The 23,983-nt window shown below is 38.2% G+C and overlaps 1 protein-coding gene across 1 annotated transcript in view; it reads left to right on the forward strand.

Annotated features, from left to right (window-relative positions):
- The first annotated feature begins 1,907 nt into the window (after positions 1–1,907).
- RAB21 (RAB21, member RAS oncogene family) overlaps positions 1,908–23,983 on the forward strand; it is a 38,453-nt gene continuing 16,377 nt past the window's right edge. Inside the window, exons 1-4 of the mRNA XM_043965638.1 lie at positions 1,908–2,163; positions 15,244–15,303; positions 15,953–16,060; positions 19,225–19,288. Of these exons, the coding sequence (XP_043821573.1) occupies positions 1,996–2,163; positions 15,244–15,303; positions 15,953–16,060; positions 19,225–19,288 (400 nt within the window). The 5' untranslated portion in view covers positions 1,908–1,995. The remainder of the gene's footprint in view (positions 2,164–15,243; positions 15,304–15,952; positions 16,061–19,224; positions 19,289–23,983) is intronic.

Raw genomic sequence — 23,983 nt, forward strand, 5'->3', positions numbered from 1 at the left:
GTTTCAGAGCAAACTGGGAAGGTTTCTTTGAAATGATGCAGAGTGAAGTGAGCAGAACCAGAACAACTTACATGATAACAACTACATTATAAAGAAAAATAACTTTGAAAGACTTTGGAACTCTCATCAATTCAAAGTGACCAACTACTGAAGCTGCCCTGGTCTCCATTCTCAGGCCAATGAATTGACTAGGGTTGACCAGACTTGGTCAATTCCCAAGCTCTGATTATTTTGTAGATCTCTCAAACTCTCCCCTCTAGAGATTCCCAAGTTTTAAGTAAAACAATTTACCTAGTGATACTGTGAGAAAATTACTCTTCCCAAGAGCAGCCTCTTCATTCTCACTGTTTTGGTACCTCAAATAAACCCTGGGGAAGCTAGGTGGCACAGTGAATAATGCACTGGCCTTGAATTCAGGAGGACCTGAGTTCAAATCCAGTCTCAGACACTTGACACTTACTAGCTGCAGTAACCCTAGGCAAGTCACTTAACCCTCATTGCCCTGCAAAAAAAAAAAAAAAGACAAACAAACTCTGTCCCCTGTGCCCTTTGGGAACAGTACGATGAACTGCAACTCCTCTGCCCTGATTAAAGTCTTTAGTTTTGTTATATTGATTATTTTATTAATTTTCATAATGACAAAGGACAAAGCAGGATTTCCCAACACCAAAGCTGCCATTCATCTATTGCTACAGTATTAATTGACTTTTAAATAAAGAATAAGGGGCAGCTAGATGGCGCAGTGGTTAAAGCACCGGCCCTGGATTCAGGAGTACCTGAGTTCAAATCCGGCCTCAGGCACTTGACACTTACTTAGCTGTGTGACCCTGGGCAAGTCACTTAACCCCAATTGCCTCACTAAAAAAAAAAAAAAAGGAATAAGACGGGTTAGGTGATGGATTTTAAATGGAGAATGAGACATATATTCCAAGTGTAGGAATGTGTTTTGTTGGCCTATGTATGTTTATGAGATCTTCCCTGACCCTTTTTCTTTTTATAGTTCAATGTGAGAGGGACAAAGAAGAGAGAGCAAATACTTGTTAATTGGGAAAAAATAATAAAATTAATTTTGGGGGGGGAAATCAGAAAAAAGGAAGGGGAGGAAAAACAACTTTCCTCTCCCAGCTCCTAGCTCCGTCTCAGCTTAAATCGCACCTTTTCTAACAGCCTTTCCCGGTCTTCCCTAAGACCTAGAACAGACCACGCGGCTTGTCGTAAGTGATTTTTTGTCCCTTGTCTCCTCCCTTAGAGTGGCGTTTCTTGAGGGCAGGACTGTTTAGCCCTTCTTTGTAAGCCAGCGCTCGGTGCTGAGCCAGCTAAATAATAGGCTCTGAATGAATGCTAATTTACTGAGATTTCCTGCATAAAACTAGGGAGTTTGCTATGAGATTCATTACCCTTTATTGTGTAAATGTTATAAGTATATGTAAATGTAAGTATGTATATATTTATATTTATATCTAAGTAAACAAAATGCATTTGAGAATGGAGTGCATTCCAGGCGTGGGGGACAGCTAGAGCAAAGGGCCGGAGGCTAGAGCTTGGGCGTGGTCCCGGCGTTAAGCAGGCGCCAGGGTAGGCGGGCGCCATGGAGTCTCGGCCGGTCCCCTAGCGGGCGGTGGCGAGGCGCTTCCGGGCTCGCTCACGTAACCCCGCCCCGTCACGTGAGCGCTGCGCGTGACGTAGGAGGAAGAAGACGCCATTAGAGGCACTCGGAGTGGGAGCGCTCTTCCCCCAGGCCCCTGACGTGGAGCGCGGTCCCTGCTTGGATCTCGGCTCGGCGCTCGAGGTCCTGCCCGCCCGGTGGGGGCCGGGGGACCGGCGTCTTCGCTGTCATTGTCGTTGTCGGCGGTGGGGCCGGGCCTGAGCCCACGGGCGGCGGCGGCAGCGGCGGGGGGGGCCGGGCCTCGGATGTGAAGACGCCGCCGGGCTGCGCTACGCTGCGCTGGGAGCTCGGCTCGGCTCGGCTCGGAGGGGAAGCGGCGGGCGGGCAGGATGGCGGCGGCGGCGGCCGGAGGCGGCGGCGGCGCGGCCGGGGCGAGCGGCGGCCGAGCCTACTCGTTCAAGGTGGTGCTGCTGGGCGAGGGCTGCGTGGGGAAGACGTCGCTGGTGCTGCGCTACTGCGAGAACAAGTTCAACGACAAGCACATCACCACCCTGCAGGTGCGCCCCGGGGCCCCGGGAGGCGGGGCGGGGGCCGCGCCCTGTCACCTTGGGCGCCGGGGACAGCCCCTTCCCGGCCTCGCCGGCCTGACGCTGGGGCCGCCTCGGAGCGCGCTTGTCATGCGGGGGGCCCCCTTGGCGGCGGCGCGTCCCTTCCTCCAGCCTCCTGTGGGTCCGTAATCCGCAAGCGTTTGTAGGGTGACCCCAAAGCCTATTCGGGCTGCACCGAGACTTTGGGGACGCTTGGGATGCAGCGCTTGCCAGGTGCCTGCTAGGTAAAGCATTCATTAAGCGCTTACTGTGTGCCGGCTAGGTAGGTAAAGCCTTAGGGGCTTACCTTGTGGTATAGAGAGAAAGGCTCACTATGTATGTGCCCGATGGATGAAGTAGCCACTAAGCATCTACTGTGTGCTGGCTAGATAAAGTCTTGGGGGTTGGCTTTACCGTGTGGCATAGAGAAAAGGCCAGATAGACGAAACCTTTCTTAAGCGATTGCTATGAAATAAAGCCGCTATTGCAAAGCATTTGTTAACCTCACGTACGTGGCAGATAGAGCATTTTTAAGCACCTGCTGTGTGCCGGGCACGATGGAGCTACAGAGAAGCCAAAGCCCGCACCTGCCCTCAGTGAGCTCTCGTTCTAAGGAGAAATCCCAGGGAATCAGCTAAGTATCGACAGAACTTGGGGAGCGAGTGTCAAGACAAGTGGGGTGGTTTGGGCTTCTGAAATCAGGAACTTGGGCTGTATGAAAGTGACATCTAACTTCATAGGCCGGTGATGACTAAGTATTTAGGCAAGTTCCATTTTGTTCCGGCCGTCTTTGAATTATATTCCGATTAGCTGAACTTTACTCTGGAAGGTTTTGGAAACCACCGGGTGGGTAGGTTGTAGGTAGTTTCATTTGTTGCCCTTGCCTGGCCTTTAGCTCTTGCTGCCTGTTCTCTGTGAAGTCAGCCAACTGATAGAAACTGAATCAAGTTGCACTCTAAAATTAAGAAACTTAGCGCCGTAACTGTTTTTTAATGTGTTCTGGAATTACTGTATATGCTTTACGTGCACTTCATTGAATTACAGTGTAAACATTGGTATGAAAGTGGAGGTGAAAGTATATAGCTCTCTCCTCCCACCCTGGCCCCTGGTTTCCTCATCTGTAAAATAAAGGATTTAGAACTGATGTCCGCAGGCATCCGTCTGTAGAACTGTCGGTCCTGTGAAAGAGGCCAAATAAGAAAGTAATACAAAAGCAAATAAAATTTTCTGCTAGAAGAGAACTTTTTTCAGTCAGACAGACTTCTATCAACTCCATCAAATTTTCATGCTCATCCAATTTCAGAATAAAATGAGAAACCTTGTGAAGTGATTTTCAAACCTCATTATTTTAAAATGCTAGCTATTATTGCTGTGATACTAGGTCTTCAGTAATTGTGTAACTAGTGTTTATATGTGTGTGTATATACATATATGTCTATGTATATCTATACATATATACATCACAGTTTTTGGATGCAGTCCCAATTATTTTTCCATTGCAGGTGATTGGTGCTTGTTTCAAAAATTCAGAACCATTGAATATTAGCCTGAATTCTGGTAGGCAGGGGCTTTTTAATGACACCTGGGCAAAAAGAGGTGGCTAAAACGGGATTTTTGGTAGTTGTATAAAGACATTTTAATATTAAGCAGTGTAACAAAATTGGAATCTTGTACATAAGCCATTAAACGCTAAGATAAATAAGAGCCAAGGACTATAGAAATTCAAGCAGTTAAGCAGGTCTATAAGTAAAACTTAAGTTTTGATAAAACATACCTTCTTGCTGTTCTAAAGTGAAAATAGAAGATAAGTTTTTAAGTTTTTAAGTTATTTTGAGTATTTGGCTTCCATCCTTGAACATAAAATAATGGCACTTTGATTTTAGCTTCCTCCACCATCCACTAAACACTTTAGTCAGACAAGAGATAGTGATCATGTGTTTCTGTGTACCAAGTGACACCATTAGGCTGAGAGAGAAATTAGATACTTCCAGCTTTAACTGATATAAACCTGTGGGTATGTGTTTTAATCTCGGTGAAACTCCAGTTGGAGAGTTTCTCATTTGAAAATTCTGCAAACTACCTGTTGCATGAGAACATTGGGGCTTACATCACTTGGGAGATTTTTACATACATACATAATTTATATTTTTATTATTTAAAAATACTTTGTGTAAATACATGTGTGTATATATGTAAGATTTAACAGTATATTAAGATAGTGGTGTTGGGTTGTTTTGCCTTAAGACTTCACAGTTCCATGCTCCCTCACCTTGTTTTCAGAAAGCAGCAAAGTCTAGAGATGTCTTTGTTTGTTTGTTTTTAGTGAGGCAATTGGGGTTAAGTGACTTGCCCAGGGTCACACAGCTAGTAAGTGTTAAGTGTCTGAGGTCGAATTTGAACTCAGGTCCTCCTGACTCCAGGGCTGGTGCTCTATCCACTGTGCCACCTAGCTGCCCCCAGAGATGTCATTGTTTTTAATGGGAAAATTCGAGTTTTAGGTTAAGTTCCATGGTATAGTAGAGCATAATATAGAGGAGTCCCAGTGTAAAATACAGAAATGCTCTAAAATTACTAGATCTTTTAAATGAGGTTGTGTAATAAATTTGACTTAAGAATGACATAAATTTGTATACTTTTAATTTGCAAATGGAGGCTAAGTTTGATATGGTGGAAAGAGCACTACATTAGGAGTCAGAAGGCCCCTGGTTAGACCTATATTAGATGGCCGGCAGGAAGGAGTTATTAAGCACCTTCTGTGTGCTAGGCACTCTGCTCTAAGCTTTTACAAATATTTTATTGTAGGATTTTTGACTACAACTGGGGAGGTAGGTGCTATTTTTACATCTGAGGAATCTGAGATTGAGAGAAGTTACCAGACTTGACCACGGCCACATAGCTAGTGTCTGAGGCTGGATTTGAACTTTGCCAAGAAAACCCCAAATGGGGTGACAGAAGCGTTTTAAACTATTGAACAACAATATAAGCAGGTGAAAATACAATTCTGAGTCACTGGGATTTTTTGTTAATTTATTTTCTTGTAGCTTGGTAGATAAAGCTAGAATTGTACTGCTTCCCTCAAGGATTTTTACTAGGTAGGGAGTCAAAAAAACCCCGGGTTCCAGTTGTGTTCACTACTAACCTGCTTAGGAGTCACTGCCTCTGAGCTCTAGTTTCCTCATTTAGGAAATTTAAGGGGTAATGGCTGTTTTTCCCCAGAGTTCTTGTGAGGATCCAATCACATGAACCTGTGGGGAAGAGAAATGTAGCTTTATTTCAGCAGTTATCTATACCTCAGATTAGTCAAATGAGTTCTCTGAGATGTCCGTTAGATTTTAAACTCCTTGAGGGCAGGTACTATCTTTTGCCTCTTTTTGCATTTCAATGCTTAGAACTGTGACTGACACGTAGTAGATGCTTAATAAATGTTGATTGATTCCCTTCAGTCCATCTTCTGACTTCTTTATATCTTTACCAATTCTTCCTTTACCCTGTCTCAGGAGACAGTTTCCTTCCTAGTCTAACCAATTTACTTTTGCTCTTAATTGGATCTGATCGTTTTCCTTCCCACCTTTTCTGACAGTTTCCTTTCTCATATTCTTTGATAGTTTCTCTTCCCACTTTCTCTAATAGTTTCCCTTCTGACCTTCTCTGATAGTTTCCCTTCCCACTTTCTCTGATATCTTACATCATTGATGATCTTCTCTTTTATATTTCATATATTACCTTCTCTACCAATTCCTTTCCCTTTGCCTGCTGACATGTTCATGACTCCACTGTGGTCAAAATAAAAACCAAATACCCTTCTTTTAAAAGCAAAACCTTTTCCTACAATCTCCTAGCCCCCTTAATATTGTTTCATGTTACTCTAACTTGCTGAATTTTTAGAGACATCTTACTTTTTCTTAGGCTATTGAAATCTGATCTTTGTTAAGAGTTGCCCATTTCTCAAAGGTCACCAATTTCCTCCTCGTTTCCAAAACAAGTTGACCTTTCCCTAGGTTATTAATGTTTTCTTAATTACCAAATCACTCTCTTTGCACTTTATGCCTCTTTGACACTGACCACCTCCCTCCCTTTTTAATCTTTTCCTTTAGCTTTCCTGAGCCTTCTGTTTTATAGTTATTTTACTTTTGTGGCTAATCCTTTTCTGGCTTGTCTTCATTGGTTCTTCCTGCCCCCTCTTCTCCATAGTTCTTCTCTCTACATTTTATCGCCCTTTTCAGTGTTATCCACTTCCCCAGCATTAGGTATCACATTTGTGCAGATGGCTCCCAAATCTGTCTGTCCTTTAGTAATAATATATTTATCTGGCAATTTAAAGTACAAAAATAGTTTTCTTTACATTAACATAGCCAGATAAGTAGTATAAGTATTATCTTCCTTTTACAGATGAGGAATCTGAAACTCAGAGATGTAAAAGGCAAAGACTCAGAGAAGTAAAATGACTTGTCTAGGGTGACACAACTAGTAAGTCAGGACCAGGATTCTAGCCTATACCTCCCCACTCCAAATCCAGGAGCCTTTCCACTACACTTCATATCTTTCCCAAGTTCAGAACCTGTCTTTACCAGAGCCTCAAACTCATTTCCAAAACTGAGGTGCTACCTAAATTCTTTTAATGATATTCCCCATCCTTCTAGTCAACCAGACTAGGTACCTTGACATTATCCTTGATTATAGTAGGTGAAGGAAAATAAAAATACATTCACCTGCCAAATTCTATTGAATTTTCTCTCCACAGTGTGACTAATCTGCCTTTTCCATTCTTCCTGATACTACCTAGCCCTGGCCTTCATTACATTTCATATAGAATATTGAAGTTGAATTGCCACCTGATGAACTGGTCTCTTCCCCTACATTTTTACTGTTACAGTTTACTCTGACAGTCATGTGTATTTAACTGTAAAAAGGTGCACAGCTTCTTGGATCTATCTCTTTCTTACTCAATAATTTTAAGTGATTCTTGTTTACTGAAAAAAGTTCAGACTGCTTAGCTTGACTCTCTTCACAGCCTGACTAATTTGTTTCTTAGTTATCCCCCTTACACATATATATTTTCCAAACTTTAATATTTACTGTTTCCTAAACCGATTTTGCCTTTTCCTACCCCTGTTTTGCCCCTAACCCCTAGCATGTATTCCTTTTGTTCTCTTTTGAAATCCTTCCTGTCCTTCAAGCCTTCATTGAAATAATATCCCTTCTCCAATTGAGAAATGATATGAACAGGAAGTTTTAAGATGAAGAAATCAAAGCTATAGCCATATGAAAAAAGTGTTCTAAATCATTATTGATTAGAGAAATGCAAATCAAAACAACCCTGAGGTACCACCTCACACCTATCAGATTGGCTAATATGACAAAAAAGGAAAATAATAAATGTTGAAGAAGCTGTGGAAAAATTGGAGCATTGATGCATTGTTGGTGGAGTTGTGAACTGATCCAACCATTCTGTAAAGCAATTTAGAACTATGCCCAAAGGGCTATGGAGCTGTGTATTCCCTTTGACCGAGTAATACCACTACTAGGTCTGTATTCCAAAGAGAGCATAAAAAAGGGAAAGGACCCACATGTACAAAAATATTTATAGGAGCTTTCTTTGTGATGGCAAAGAATTGGAAATCGAGAGGATGCCCATCAATTGGGGAATGGCTGAACAAGTTGTGGTATATAAATGTAATGGAATACTATTGTGCTTTAAGAAATTATGAGCAGGCAGATTTCAGAAAAACCTGGAAAGATTCAAGTGGACTGATGCTGAGTGAAGTGAGCAGAACCAGGAGAACATTGTACACAGTAACAGCAACATTGTGTGATGATCAACTGTGATAAATTTAGCTGTTCTCAGTAATACAGTGGTCCAAGATAATTCCAAAGGACTCATGATAGAAAATGCTCTCCACATCCAAAAAAAAGAACTGTGGAATCTGAATGCAGATTCAGATTTTCCTTTCTTTCTTGAGGTTTTTCCCTTTTGTTCTTATTCTTCTTTTCATAATATGACTAATGTGGAAATAGGTGAAATATGTTTAATGTGATTATTACATATGTATATAACCCATATCGGATTGCTTTCTGTCTTGGAGGGGGGAGGGAAGGAGAAAAATTTGGAATTCAAAATCTTATAAAAATGAATGTTGAAAACTATGTGTAACTGGAAAAAAATATTAAATTGAAAAAAAAAAGGTAATCTCTCCCTCCTGGAATCTTCACATAGCCTTTTGTACTTGCATATTTTATACTTGTTTTTGTATATGATTGATTTGTATGACATTTTCCCAATGAGATTATAAGTTCCTTGAGGACAGGAACTGTCTCTAACACACATAAATATTATTTGAAATACTTCTACCTACCTTGAAACTGCTCTCATAAGACCATATCATGCTGCCATTTGTTATCTCAATGGGTCAAGAAGGTTATTCTTGCAAAACTAGGTCAGTAAAACAGGAGCTTTATGTGGAGAGGTGGAACTAACACCTTGACTCTACTACCTCAGCACCCATGTGCTATGTATAGAAGTGTCGCTGATACTTCTGGGGGCCAAATTTAATATATGGAGAGTTAATTGGGTGGCTCGACGAAATATTGGGGTCCCGGAAATAATGAGGGACCTCTAGGTTCAAAGTTCCCTCCCCTCTGAACTGCTTTTTTAGATATTTCTCCCAGACCAATAAAAAAGGAGCCTAACAGCCTCTATTCCACAAATGAATCAGGTTTTATTAATGAGAATAAAGTAAACAGCAAAGGTGAAATTAATAAAATCAAAGACAAAGGAATAGGGGAAAAGAAATACGGATAATACTCCTAGCTCTGACCTAAGTCTATACAATCCCCAAATTCACTTCCAGTTCAGCTAATTCAAAAGAGCAGAGTTCATATTTTAACTCACCGTAGCTTCAATGGAAAGAACAGCTTACAGCCAGGCTTGAAGGACTCCTCTGCTGCTGCTACTGCTTACACCACTGGGAGGAAAGATAACTCTGGAACAAGGAGCTCCCCTCAGTGAGCTTTTAATCTTCCTCCGCCAAACTGGGAGGTCCTTCAAAAACTGCTTATGGAGAGTGGTTTCTCCTTCTGACCTCAGCAGCATATGTTACTTCAGGCCAGGCCAGGTGTGACCCCTCCAAATGAGTCAGCCAAATTCCAATAATCTTAGCTCGTACTGAAGATGGGACGCTAAGAAAAGTGTTCTGATTGTACACACATAGAAGAAATCTGTGTTGGTTGTAGCACAATTTAAAAACATATAGGGAGGGGCAGCTAGGTGGCGCAGTGGATAGAGCACCAGTCCTGGAGTCAGGAGTACCTGAGTTCAAATTTGGCCTCAGACACTTAACACTTACTAGCTGTGTGACCCTGGGCAAGTCACTTAACCCCCATTGCCCCACAAAAAAAAAGACGACTATACATGTCGCATTTGCACCCCACATCAGCTCTCTGTCAGGAGGTGGATAGTATGTTTCATTAGTGAACCTTTGGAATCATTGTATTGATCATAGTTTTTAGGACTTTCAAAGTTGTTCTTTATGGTATCATCATTGTATGGGTTGTTCTCCTGGTTCTGCTCATTTTATTTTTCACCACTCTGTAAAAGTTCAAAATTGTTTATTTTTATAATATTGCTGTTACAGTATAAATTGTTCTTAAATATATTTAATGATTTATAGTCCAAATCCTTATTTCTTCCGCCATAATTGTATTCTATCACATTCATATGCCACAACTTAATCATTTTTCAAAATATTTTTAGCATTGTGTTAATTGTACTTTAGACCCTTAAAACCAGGTTAATGTATTTTTCTAATGAAAGGATTCTTTTATATATTTTTAATGATAAGGTTCTTTTATAGTGAATTTCATTAATGCATATAATTTCACCTAGTTTTTGTGTTATCCAGGTTCTTTTCAGGAGTACATCTTAGTGCTGAGATAAATACATACATTGTTGGGTATTCATTAGTCATTTTTCAGGCATTTAGTATTTCAGTGCATTGTTAGTCCTGTAGCATCCATTAAAAAAGCAAAAGGGGGCAGCTAGATGGCGCAGTGGATAGAGCACTGACCCTGGAGTCAGGAGTACCTGAGTTCAAATCCAGCCTCAGACACTTAACACTTACTAGCTGTGTGACCCTGGGCAAGTCACTTAACCCCAATTGCCTCACTAAAAAAACAAAAAACAAACAAAAAAACAAAAACAAACAAACAAAAAAAAAGCAAAAGGCATGGTCCGTACCTTCAATTTTAAGATATTCTTGGGAAGAAGCGATGTACTTAAAAGTTACTGTTCCAATAAGGCATTATACAATAAATGTCAAATGAATGCTAAAACTTCATTGAAAAGATGGATGAGCTGGGGGCATGAAGGTTGGATAGTACTTAGATAAACAGTTGTCTGACTTGGGAACACCAGAGGTGAGTAAAGCCATTGACCAGGAGATATTGAAAAGATCCAACCTGTCTGGAGTAGAGTTCAGAAGGTGAGTAGTAGAAGATAAGCTAGCTGTAGAAAGACAGGTATACTAATGCACAACTGTGGCTGTTAAGCAGTTTGGAGCAATGGGAAAAGAGTCACTAAATAAATTGTATATTTGACTTATAATCCTACTCTGTGTATAGCATGAGAAGCTTCCATTTACTTCACAATATTTATAGCAGTACTTTTTGTGATAGCAAAAACAAAACCAAAAAAAAAAATCACCCAAAACTGTAAACAGTGTGGTTGCCTATAATTTGGGCAATGCTTGAACATGCTGTGGTAAATGAAGTCTTTTTCTTTAGAAATGATTGATATGTAGAAGAACTAATGAATTGTTGAACAGTGAAGTAAGCAATTAGCTAGCATTTATTGATCAGGAGAAGTAATGACCATAATAATGCAAATAAATTAACATTAAAAGGTAGTTGACCTCCAGTTAATTATAGTAACCAATGTTGGTCCTTGAGAACTGAGGATTTACACACTTTCCTCTCTGGGTTTAAGGATTGGCTATAGAATGTGGTATATATTGTCAGACTTGGTTGCCAGTTTTATTTATATGTGTTATGACTGTTATAAAATTTAAGTAACAACAATAGACTGAAAGTCACAGGCTAAGCCAATTAATATAGCTTTTTTTTTTTTTGAGCCATAGTAGTAAAAATTTTAGATTTAAGCAAGAAGTCCTTAGGAATCTTTTGTTTTCTACCGAAAACTGTAACTAGTTCAAGGAGTAAAAAAAATCTTTTGCTATGGTTGATGTATCTTAGCAATAATCTGGATAGATCTGTAATGTCCACGGAATGCTTTGAATCTCAATTTAGAGATCAAAGCAGTTTCTTAACACATATTTTGTCGTTCAGTTGTTTTAGTTGTGTATGACTTCATGACCCCATTTGAGGTTTTTTAAGCAAAGATACTGGAGTGATTTGGCATTTCCTTTGCCTCTCATTTTACAGATGAGGAACTGAGGCAGATGGTTAAGTGACTTTGCTTCCCAGGGTCCCATAGCTAGGAAGTATCTGAAGTCGGATTTGAATTCAGGTCTTCTTGACTGCAGGCTTGGCACCTAGCTGCCTGATACATCATACACAGAGTAGTATATGATTTCTGTTGATGTCTTACTCCCTCTTACCAGACAGACTTTAACTTTGAAAATAAGGAAACTATCTTACACTGTCATTCTCCTTAGCAGTGGGCTCTGCAGATAATAAGCCCTTTATGCATAGTATGGTTTGTTGTATTTTCTGTGTTTCGGGGTCTTGTTGAAATGTTATCAATCCAGAAGTCTGTAATAGAGCAGTGAGAGGTAGAATGATGGTGAAGAAATAACAAAGCAAGAAAATGCAGGTCAAAGTCCCACCATTGTGTTTACCTAGGACAAGTCATTTAAACTTAGTACTTCATTTTCCTCGCCTGTAAAGTCTTCTCTAAAATTCACTGATACATATTTCCAACTCAGAGGAGATCAGAACAAAAACTGTGTTAGAACTCTCTAAAAGTTGGTTATCGGGGGTGGGCTCCCTTTCCCTAGAGCTCTTCAAAAATAGGCTCTGTAACTGCTTCCTAGGTATGTTGTAGAGGAGATTCATGTACAGGCTGGACAAGATGGCATCTGAAGCCTCTTTGAAATTCTGTTAAAGAGGATGAAAAAAAGGCTGCTGAATTTGGTATGGATGTTATTGGCAGCCATAGACAATTTTGGTATTTTTTAGAAACCTCATTGATCACCATGACATCATAATCCTATATATGCTGCATTGAAAGTTGAAGTTGCATTAAGAACAGAGGAAGAGCAGCTAGATATTCCTAGAGGAGGTCCGTGCTGGAGATGACACATTTTAAGGGTATTAAGCAATTAATTCTCAAGGTATCTGAAAGGGGACCTCATCGTCATCAAAATGTAACCAAACGAATAGTAATAAGTATCAATCTGTATGCCTACTTAACTATCTCTAAAAAATATTTATAGCAATACTCTAGTCACTTGCCAAAAGCATCCTTGATGAAAGTATAAGAAGGGAATTGTCAGGCTTACACAATTGACTGAAAAATGTAGGGAGTACATTACCTTAATTTAAAAAAAATATTCTGCAGAACAAAGTATTAGTCACTTTAAAGGCTCTCTTCCTCTGAAGTGTCTTCTGTATAAAAGATTATGAGTCCGTGGAAACTTAAAACAAAAAACCTTCGATGCCTTGATTGGTCGCAATTAAAATGTAATGGTGAGCTGTATGCTTACCAAAAATACTAGTCATAGAGAATATACAACATAGAATCTAAATGGGAGAGAAATTTTTCTATCTTATAGGCCCCTGTTCTTAGGACATTGTGGTGAAGGGCATCAAGCCCTTTAACATCACGTAAGGGTTCACCCAGCCTCACTATCCGCACTGGAAAAGCTAAGTAGACAAAGAATACCTGTGGTCCGAATTACCGTGTGTCCTTGAATGGATAACTCAGAATTAGTCCTTCAATACAAATATTTTGGACAGGCACTGCAAATAGACAATAACCTGTTCTCAGAATTGAACAGTAGGAGAAAAGTCTGGATTATCTTTGAGATATAGTACAGTGCTATAATTGGGGGGGGGGGCTGGCCAGTGAGGGTTAAGTGACTTGCCCAGGGTCACACAGCTAGTAAGTGTCCAGTGTCTGAGGCTGGATTTGAACTCACATCCTCCTGAATCCAGGGCCGGTGCTTTATCCACTGTGCCACCTAGCTGCCCCCTAGGCCCAACTTTTTAACAACCATTATGCCACCATCTCTGAAGAACGGAAATTAAGGGCTCGGAGAACCACATTGTGGATATGAGCAGGACTCAGTACATTACAAAGAATTGTGCAAGATAAGAACAGCATAAAGGAAGTCATTAGAAAGATGTATGATCAGGAAAGTAGGTGTTCTTGTCTTGTGAGAGTAAGGAATAATTAAGTGATACACAGACTCTCATTTTACATTGGCATGTACACAATGTCAAGACATCAGTGGGAAGGTTACCAGCACAATGAGTGGACCTTCTATGGAGGATTCATGGGAATAAGGGTGGCAAAAGTTAGGATAAAAAGATGTGGGTGGGGACTCTGACTTTTATTTTTGGTAGTAGTCTCACGTTAGTGAGACTGTAGATGCATATATTTGCAACTGGAGCCAAGTCTGGTAAATGAAGTTCAATATCAAGCTATTCAATATATATATATATATATATATATATATATTTGTGTGTGCGTGTGTGTGTGTGTGTGTGTGTGTGTGAGTGAGTGAGAGTCGATTGGGGTTAAGTGACTTGCCCAAGGTCACACAGCTAGTAAGTGTTAAGTGTCTGAGATCGGATTTGAACTCAGGTCCTCCTGACTCCAGGGCTGGTGTTCTCACTACACCACCTAGCTGCCCCAAGCTGTTCAATGTTAATGCAGTTTTTGGTCAAAGGCAAGCAGTGAGTATAAAGTAATGAGATCTTTTGTGGGCTATAAATTAGATCCATAGGCAGTTCCTATAACACTTTGCATAGGCTGCATTGTTCAAATAAACAGAACGCTCAAGATGAGTACTTTGGGAGGGTAATGCTCACTTGGAGATATGTTCTGATATACACTTAATTAATACTTAACGTAGCCATGATCTTTCACCGGTGTGGGTAGGTATCCTCTTCACTACCACAGACAACAGTTCCTGCTACGACTTCGTAGATGGTCTTCATGAAATGCCGTGGCTGAAAAATTAATCATCTTCATGAAGCCAGCCTGTTGATGGGTTTTGGACAAAAGATATACTCAGACCCGTATTCTTTCTGTCTTGGTGTAAGACCTCCAGTAGTTTGTGTTTTGCTGTCAAAGCCTTTAAAGATCCAGAGTTGTTTCCTTGTTACGAAGAAACATCTAGTCCCGTTATTTATAGCCATCTTTTAAGTGCCCTTTGGTGCTAATGAGATTAACTCTTTGAGGGCAGGACCAGATTGTTTTATACATATGGCACATTGTGTATCATAAATATTCTCAGAAATGTTGAATTCTGGAAATTTTATAACCTGACCATAGTCCTATACATCTTCTATACAGTTGTGCCTTCCACATTGTGACTTTCTTCATCATGGTTTCAATATATCATGGGTCAGTATAATAAATTAAATGGGAATTTTTGTGAAAGCTGCACATGACACAATAAGGCCAGCATATGACATGGGAAAGGTTTAGAAACTCAGAAATGTATAAAATATGTGGATAGTATTGTATAATATCAACCCAAATTTTACAATAAAGTACTGTAAACACCCCATAAAAGAAAAAAGAAAAAATTCGGACTTCTTTGGTATCAAGGGAAGGCCAAAAAATTTTATGTGGATTTTCCAAATCGAGGGGCATTGCCCCACTAACCCCTTTGATGTAGAAGGGATAACTGTGGTTGTAAACTAACTTGAATCGAAACTCAACTACTTATTTTTTTCCCCTTTCAATTTGTAATGCTATTTTATATTAAGATTATTCCTTAATGTAAAGCTATGGACATGATACAATATTATTCTTCATACAGAACACTATAATAATTAATGTGTATGTATTTCTCTCTCTTCTAGGCATCTTTCCTAACAAAGAAGTTAAATATTGGTGGGAAGAGAGTAAATCTTGCAATATGGGTGAGTTAACTTTTTTTTTTTTAGTGGTATGGATGCTTCTGGAATTGTTAAATAATCAGGAAATTGGGACTTGAACTACCCAATTTTTGTTGTTGTTGTTAATTGATTAAATTCTTTGTGTTTTTGTTTTTGTTTTGTTGTTGTTGGGGTTTTTTTTGGTGAGACAATTGGGGTTAAGTGACTTGCCCAGAGTCACACAACTAGTGTCAAGTGTCTGAGGCTAGATTTGAATTCAGGTCCCCCTGAATCCAGGGCCAGTGCTCTATCCACTGTGCCACCTAGCTGTCCCAAATTCTTTATGTTTAAAATGTTTTTAAAAAGAAATTTTAACAGTCACAAACACAAGTGTTTAAATAGCCAAACAAGATCCAAAAAGATTTTGTCTTTAAATTTCCTTATTCATTGCTTTGTTTTTGGAGTGTGCAAATAGTTTCTCCTTCCAACTTTTTTCTTTTTTCAGAAAACATTTTTTTCAGCCATCCAGACTTTCTAAAATGTCAGTCTACTTTTCCTTACTCTAGTATTTCCATTTTCCTATGGAGTATCTTATGTTAAAATTTTTTTTTAACAATTGTATTTTAGCAGTTGAATCTTTGAGTCTATATAATCAGAAGAATTTTCACGATAACAAATCTTTTGTCTAATTTAGGATACAGCAGGCCAAGAGAGGTTTCATGCATTGGGTCCAATTTACTACAGAGACTCAAATGGAGCTATTTTAGTTTATGATATAACAGATGAAGATTCCTTTCAGAAGGTATTAACTTTTTGCTGATTGTATTAATATGTTGTAGTCATAATAAAATCTGTTTTGTGAGACAATTGAGTTTAACTTTTTAAGGACATGAATTGTTTTTTGTTTTTTGTCTTATTCATATGACCCAGTATAATGTTTTGTGCATAGTATATGCTTAATGTTTCTTCAGTTTAATTACTGTTCATTAAATATAGGGTAAAAGTATAGTCAAATAACTAGTGACTTAAGTATTTTGAAATGGAGTAAGATATGTGTTTATATATGTACATATACAAACATATCTATATTCATTTATAGGAGTTTGTTAAGCTCTGTTAGTTTTTATATATTAGGAAAAGGATAACCCTGGTAATTTGAATAAAATTACAAAATAAAAGTTTGTAACCATATGAACTTCCATTGACCCATTTCCTAAAGCAGTGGTGTCTAACTTGAATAGAATTAGATTCTTGTGGGCCAAAGATTTGGGAAACCACAAATTAACATTATCTTTGTTATGCTGTATTTTTATTTATTTTTTTTAGACATTTCCCAATTGGGGGGGGGCAGGACAATGAAGGTTAAATGACTTTCCCAGGGTCACACAGCTAGTTGTGTCAAGTGTCTGAGGCTGGATTTGAACTCAGGTCTTCCTGAATCCACAGCCAGTGCTTTATCCACTGCGCCACCTAGCTGCCCCTCCCAATTACATTTTAATCTGGTTCCTACAGCACCTCCTGTTTTGACACCTAATTTAGTAATTTAACCAGACTTTGGCTTGACTGTTGAACTGTGCTATATACTATCAGGAACCTAGGCCGGGGCAGATAACCATTTCTCGCCAGCTACACACACTCCTTGGATTTAACATGCTTTCAATAAACTCATCCAGGAGATTGCATCAGCTTTCATACTCACATGGTCAGTATCTTCAGTGACCTTTGTAGCTCTAATTGAAGGGCAAGAACTCTTTCTAAAACCACTATTTAAAGAGGATTCATAGTGTAACTATTTCCCACTAGCTGTACTCCTTGGATTTGGCTCCACTGTCATCATACCCCTGTAGTACCTTTCCTTTTCTTCTCTTCCTCCCCTTCCCTCCATCCTTATCACCTTCCTTTTGTGTGTTGTCTTCTCCCATTAGGTTGTTTGAGGGCAAGGACTGTCTTGTTTGTGTCTCCAGTGCTTAGCTCAGTGCCTGGCAGTAGTAGTTGCTTAATGAATTTTTATTAAATTAAAGATAAAATGCTGAGAGGTAAAGAAGAGAAGTTTAAAAATGGGAATTGGTGTTCAGGAAATCAGTAGAGGTGAAGTTGGAGTGGGAAGAAAGAATAACATGTTTGGGTCTTTTGTCTTTCCCTCAAGTATGATGGCTTTGTGTAAGAACTTAGTTCAGGCAGACTATTTTTAAAAAAAAAAAAACTTTTCTACTACCTTTCCCCTTCTAATCCAGGTTACAAATGGTAGGTCTCTTTACAGATATTTTGAGGACAGGAAAATTATAAATGGGTGGGCTCAAAACCTTCTGCTAAGTTACCTTCCCACTTAAAGAATGATGGACAAATGAAATACTATTGTGCTTTTTCTTAAATCTCTACTTCCTAGTAAATTAATGGGGAATATGTAACTGAAGTGGGTAATTTTGTAGTTGAAAGCACTTTTCATTTTGAATTATAAACCTTTTTTTAGAGCAGAAATATTTAGCTGACTCTTTTATCTGGTAGCTATGCCTTCCTAATCTTGGATATTCTTTCTTGATTGAAGGCAGTATAAAGACTTGCAAATTAGCCCTTGAGTGTTACTACCTAGTGGAAAAACTTTGTCCAGGAAGTGGAAAAATTAAGTGATACGCAGCCAGTAGCTATTAGAATTCCTGTTGTCTTGGTGTAATTGTTGTTTGGTGTTAATATCATTCCCTCTTGGCCTATTTGGTGGGAGTAATTTCAAGGTGATTAAATATGAGGGAACATGTGAAGGGGCAAAGAATAAAGGGAATAGTCAAATATTTTGTCTGAATAAAGGGGATTTGAAGGGTGGGAAGATCTTTTGGAGGTTAATCAGTATATGGAGAGTGGTTAGGAAGAAGGCAAGGAGCTAATGAGGGATTATATAATTTTATAAATAAACTAAAGTAAAAAGAATCTTTTATCAGGTTGAAAAATGTAAATACAAAGATGTATTTGTCAGAGTAATTAAACCTCATGTGAGTTGTCATTTCATTTGAGAAGATGAGGATGGTACCATCGTTGTGATAATACTATCAAATGGCCCACAGGATAACACCTATGTGTGATTGGAACAGAGACTTCATGCTAGATTGAGAAATGTAGGCCACAATACTGTTGAGCAAGTAGGGGAAGTAATGTCCTGTCCCACCCCACCCCCCCTTTAAAATTTTTTTTTTTTTTTTTTGGTGAGGCAATTGGGGTTAAGTGATTTGCCCAGGGTCACACAGCCAGTAAGTGTCAAATGTCTGAGGCCGGATTTGAACTCAGGTCCTCCTGAATCCAGGGCTGGTGCTCTATCCACTATGCCACCTAGCTGCCCCCTCCCCCTTTTTTTAAAATAGAGGTTTCTCTTGAGTATGTTTTATGATCCTACAGCAAGAACTGTTGGAAACCTAAATTGCTTTTTTGGCGAGGAGTATGGGCCACATAGCTGAAACATTTTTGTTTTCAAATTTTAATGTGTTTTGTAGATTTGGACTGAACTGGAAGTTATTAGATTAGATTAGACCCCATTTTAACAGACTTCAAAGGAGCATTTATACCAGTTGTATTGTAAAAGACTTCAGGATACCCAAATCAAATTAATCATTATTTTTAATTTATATAAATTATGGTGTTTTGCTTGTAGAATTATAGGATATAGGAATGATTTAGAGGGATTATTTAGCTTCCTTTTGCCATATCTTTTTCTCTGTCAGATTTTCACTTTCTATTTATCTTGGTGCCTTAAAAAATTTTTTTTTAAGCTTTGGGGATGAGATTTAATCATAACCAAAGAAATTTTGTGCACAGTTTCAGGAGTTACATTTTATTGTTGTTATAAGGTGTCACTTTCAAGAGTGAGGACTAAAGTTATTTCCTTATAGTAAATTATTATTATAAACAATAATTTATTATAACAAAACACTGTGATCTAAGGCTTGGCATGTATTTAATATCTACTTTTTGTATACACAGGTAAAAAACTGGGTCAAGGAATTACGGAAAATGTTGGGAAATGAAATCTGTTTATGTATAGTTGGTAAGTATTATTTACTTGAAAATGTTTTTAGGTTAGTCTATGTCCTTCAGATTTCATGGAAGAAACACTTAACTTTTAATGTTTTTAGGGAAGAAGTAGTTTTAAAAAGCAGCTCAACCTAGAATCAGAATTACACTGTTGAAAGTTTTGAGATTGTCCAGTATAAACTTTGGGTTTTTTTGTGGGGAGGGGGTTGGTTTTTCGGGGCAATGAGGGTTAAGTGACTTGCCCAGGGTCACACAGCTAGTAAGTGTCAAGTATCTGAGGCTGGATTTGAACTCAGGTCCTCCTGAGTCCAGAGCCAGTGCATTATCTACTGCACCACCTAGTTGCCCCCTAAACTTTGTTTTAAAGATGAGAATTTTAGAACACAGGGATTAGATGACTCGTCCTAGGTCACTTTTAGCATTACCTTTTTTTGAAAGTTGAATTGAGTGAGCTAGCAAATGATTTAATTTCAATATCTCAAATGCCCTTAATTTTTGAAAAGATGACTCAGATAACTTACTATCTTAATTAGGAAAATCAACCTCATTTAACTAAATTTGCATTAATAAATAGTATGAATATTTTTTAATGTGGGAAAAAGTGTTTTACTTTTTTACTGATCTAAAGAGGCAGCAGAATAATGACATAGAGCACTGAACCCATAGACTTGGGTTTCATTTCTGACCTGGCTAATGTACTGTTCTTAGGCCTTGAGCAAATCACTTAACCTTTTCAAGCCCTCTCACTTGTAAAAATAGTGAAGTTATTTGCCCTGCTTAATTTGAGGGTTTTTGTGAGGATTGAAAAAGGAAGTGTGTAGCATTTTATAAATATAAACCACTAAATCAATATAAATTGCTATTATTTTATTGGTGAAACATTGTGATATAGGGGAGAAAAGGTCAGCCTTGGGGTGAAGTCTTGGGTTTAAATCTTGCCTTTGACATATGCTAACGGTATGACTCTGGACCAGGTCACTACCAACCTCTCAGTGTCCCATGGCATAAGAAGTGCTGATCTTACTTAAGAAGAATAATTTTCTCTTCGGATGTTACCTAAACCAGTAAAAGTATAGATGCATTCAAAAAAAGTATTTCTTAGCTATTTTCTTCATGAATACTGTATTTGAATACTGTTTTGGGGGTGGCTAGCTGGCACAGTGAAAAGAATTGCTGGGCCTGGAGCCAGGAAAACCTGATTTCAAATCCAACCTCATATATGTGCGTGACCCTGGGCAAGTCAGTTAATCTGTTTGCCTCAGTTTCCTTGTCTATAAGATGGAGGTAATAATAGCACCTAGTTCCTAGAGTTGTTATGAGCATCATATGAGAGAATAGGTAAAGGAATTAGCATATTGTCTGACACATTTTAGGTACTACATAAATGTTAGTAGTAGTCGTGATAGTAGTATTGGTGGTGGTGGTGGTGGTAGTGGTGGTGGTGGTGGTAGTAGCAGCAGCAGCATTTCCTTATGGCATCCCTTACAAGTGGTATCTAGTCATGACTTGAACATTTTCAGTAACAAGCAATCCACTCTTATGCAAAGCAGACTATTTTACTGAGCTCTAATTGTTAGCATTCTCTTCCTTTACATTGAGCTGAAATCTGACCCTCTAATTTACACGTTTTGCTGACTTAAACCAAGTGGAATGAATCTAAGATTTCGTCCAAATAGAATTTGATACATTGCATTCGTGATCCTTTGAGTATAGATTCTCCATCCACTGATACAAATCACAGCCTCTTCATGTCTTCTTATTCTATATTATTTTTGTACATATTTTTCTGTAAGTCTGCGTGAATGATCCCAGCATCCTGGAGATCTTTCTCTGAATCTGTTTTGTGACTATTCCAGTATAACCCATGGGCTGTCCATCTGTGACTTTTTATGTTTTCCACATGACTTGTCTGTATTAATTTCATGTTGAATAATGTATTTCTCCTGCTTGAGGCATTATTAGCAATATTCTGCAGCTTACTTATATGTAACCATCTCACTTTCTCTTTTGACATGCCTACAATTTTGATTCTTTCAAGGTGGTATTCTATGTTTTTTCAACCATATTGCCATGCTTAGAAAGTAATGATGTTTTTAAAATAAGTTTTTGTAGCAAAAATTGGTTTGGGATCATTAAAAGAACTGAATCATTTCTTTTTTCTTTTTTTTTTTTAAATGAGGCAATTGGGGTTAAGTGACTTGCTCAGGGTCACACAGTAAGTGTTAAGTGTCTGAGGCTAGATTTGAATCATTTCTTAAATGTGATTCTACTCCATACTGGGCTCAGTTAATTGTCTATTCTCATCACATGCTCAAGGAGAAGGTACTATATGTTTAACCAAATATTATAATAGTATATGTAATTTCATGCCTTCTTTAGTGATAGCCTTAGTCTTTTAAAAGAGTTTAGCCTTTCCTACAATAGTTGTATTAAATTCAAATACAAAGGGAATTCTGAGAGTTACATATTGACTTAGAAAGCTACAAATTAATATTATGTTGTCCTGTATTTTTATTTATCTTGTTAAAACATTTCCCAATCTTTTTTTGCTTGTACTGGGAAGTTTTGAGGAGTTTGACACTTCTGATCTACAATACAAATATGCCAAAAACAAATTAAAAATACATCTAGATAGTTCTTCAAACATTTTAAGATCACTATTATTTTCCTCTTCTCCTACTCCCAGTTTTTTCTTTTCCAGGGAATATTATTCTGGATATAATTTCAAGATCCTTCACTGTCTTAGTCATCTTCTCTTGATAGATCCCATTTAGTTATCCCTATCAAAATGTGAGAAACAGTACTGCACATGACTTTCTGGCTGTGGCCAAATAGAATTCTGTAGACTGATTCAGGGGAGTCAGTGGACTACATATTTGTACATCTTTATTTTTTCAACCCATCACGCACTCAACTTTTGAACAAAATCTATATTAACATTTTAAAAATAATAAATTTCATCATACAAAATGTTAGTGACTGCTTATCAGTCTAGATGCCTTTTTATTCTTTGTCTATTCACTTTTATATTTGTGGGTATTATTTTTATTAAATCAAATATTACATTAGCCCTTATTGAAACCATGTTATACATGTCATTGCCTTAGATCAAGCTTGTTACCTCACCCAAAAATTCTGGGTCTTACGTCAGCTGCTAAGCCAGGTATTGGCCACCCGTGGGCTTGTAGAATTGACTTTAAGAATGCTATCAGATTCTTCATTTTTCCCACTTGCTGGTTTTCATATTGATTGAGTTGAATTTTTATTTTTATCATCCAACTTAAAGAGCCTTTATAATCTTTGGTTATCTGGAGGTATTTCTATGTATACTTTCTATATCTTCAAGTTAATTTTGATGCTATTTGAAATAATAGAAAAGCTATAAAAGACCCTTTACTTTCATGGTGTTGTTGAGCTTTTCAGGGGGGGGGGTCTGGTGTGAAATAAACTAAATAAATAAATAATAAATAAACAAAAAATAAATAAAGCTAGTATTTAGATTTATTTACATGAAAAAATTAAATGTTATTTTGGAATGCTGGTAAAAAATCTTAATAATGCTAATAAAACTGACATAGAGTGTATTAAACTTTGCAGAGTGATTTACAAATATTCTACTTGACCCGTTGTGAGATAGATGATACAAGTATCCTCTTTTATAGATGAAGAAACCAAGGCTCAGAGAAATTGAATAATTCACTTATCCAGCTAGTCTTGGAGGCATTATTTCAACTGATATCTTGCTGCTTACAAGTATTATAGCACTCTGCCCTTACTATGCCATGCTGCCTCAGGGAATTAGGTATTTTTTAAGGCATTGTAGTAGAAAAGCAACCTAGAGGATATGGATAGAAAGCTAGCATTGGAACCTGAAAATATGAGCTCAGGTCCTACTTCTGATTTTATATTGACTATATGATCCTGGCCATCTCAGTTAACATCTTAGTATTCTAGGCAACTCTGTAAGATTGTAAATTGCAAAAAATGTGCCAACCTGTATTGGATAAAAGGAATTTCTTTATCCAGGAGCTCCTTATGACAGTGAAGTCACATATTTAATCCTTATCCTTATTATGATATTGTGACCCTACCTAATTTTTAAAGGGGAATAAAGTTGAATATGTTGCCATTGCTATATTTCTACATTTACTTAAAATATACATATGTATATGTGTATGTGTGTATATATATATATATATATATATATATATATAGTCAGTAGCTCTGAGAACAAGGAAAATTATCCAGTATCCATTGGTCCTAGGGTATGTCTATCATTTGAGATTAGCCAGTAAATGAGGAACCACAAGGAACAAAAGTAAGTGTGGGGGATCAGAGGTTTAGTATTTACATAAGGTACATTAGTTAGCACAGGCATGCTAGATTGAGGTGAGAGACTATCTTTGAAAAACCCCAAGTGTAGACATTTACCTCTTCTTTACTCCCCACTGGCCAAGGAAGAGTGAGGTGGTCCAAGTTCTGAAACCCAAAAGAAGAAAATAGTTTTGGGATTTTTCAAGGCCATAACCAGTGGATCAAGTATAAAATAAACTTTACTTTAAAAGTGGGGAGAGGGGGGCAGCTAACTCAGGAGGACCTGAGTTCAAATCTGGCCTCAGACACTTGACACTTACTAGCTGTGTGACCCTGGGCAAGTCACTTAACCCTCATTGCCCTCCCCTCCCCCCAAAAAAAAGAAAGTGGGGAG

This window comes from Dromiciops gliroides, chromosome 5 (genome assembly GCF_019393635.1).
Source record: "Dromiciops gliroides isolate mDroGli1 chromosome 5, mDroGli1.pri, whole genome shotgun sequence".
NCBI lineage: Eukaryota > Metazoa > Chordata > Mammalia > Microbiotheria > Microbiotheriidae > Dromiciops > Dromiciops gliroides.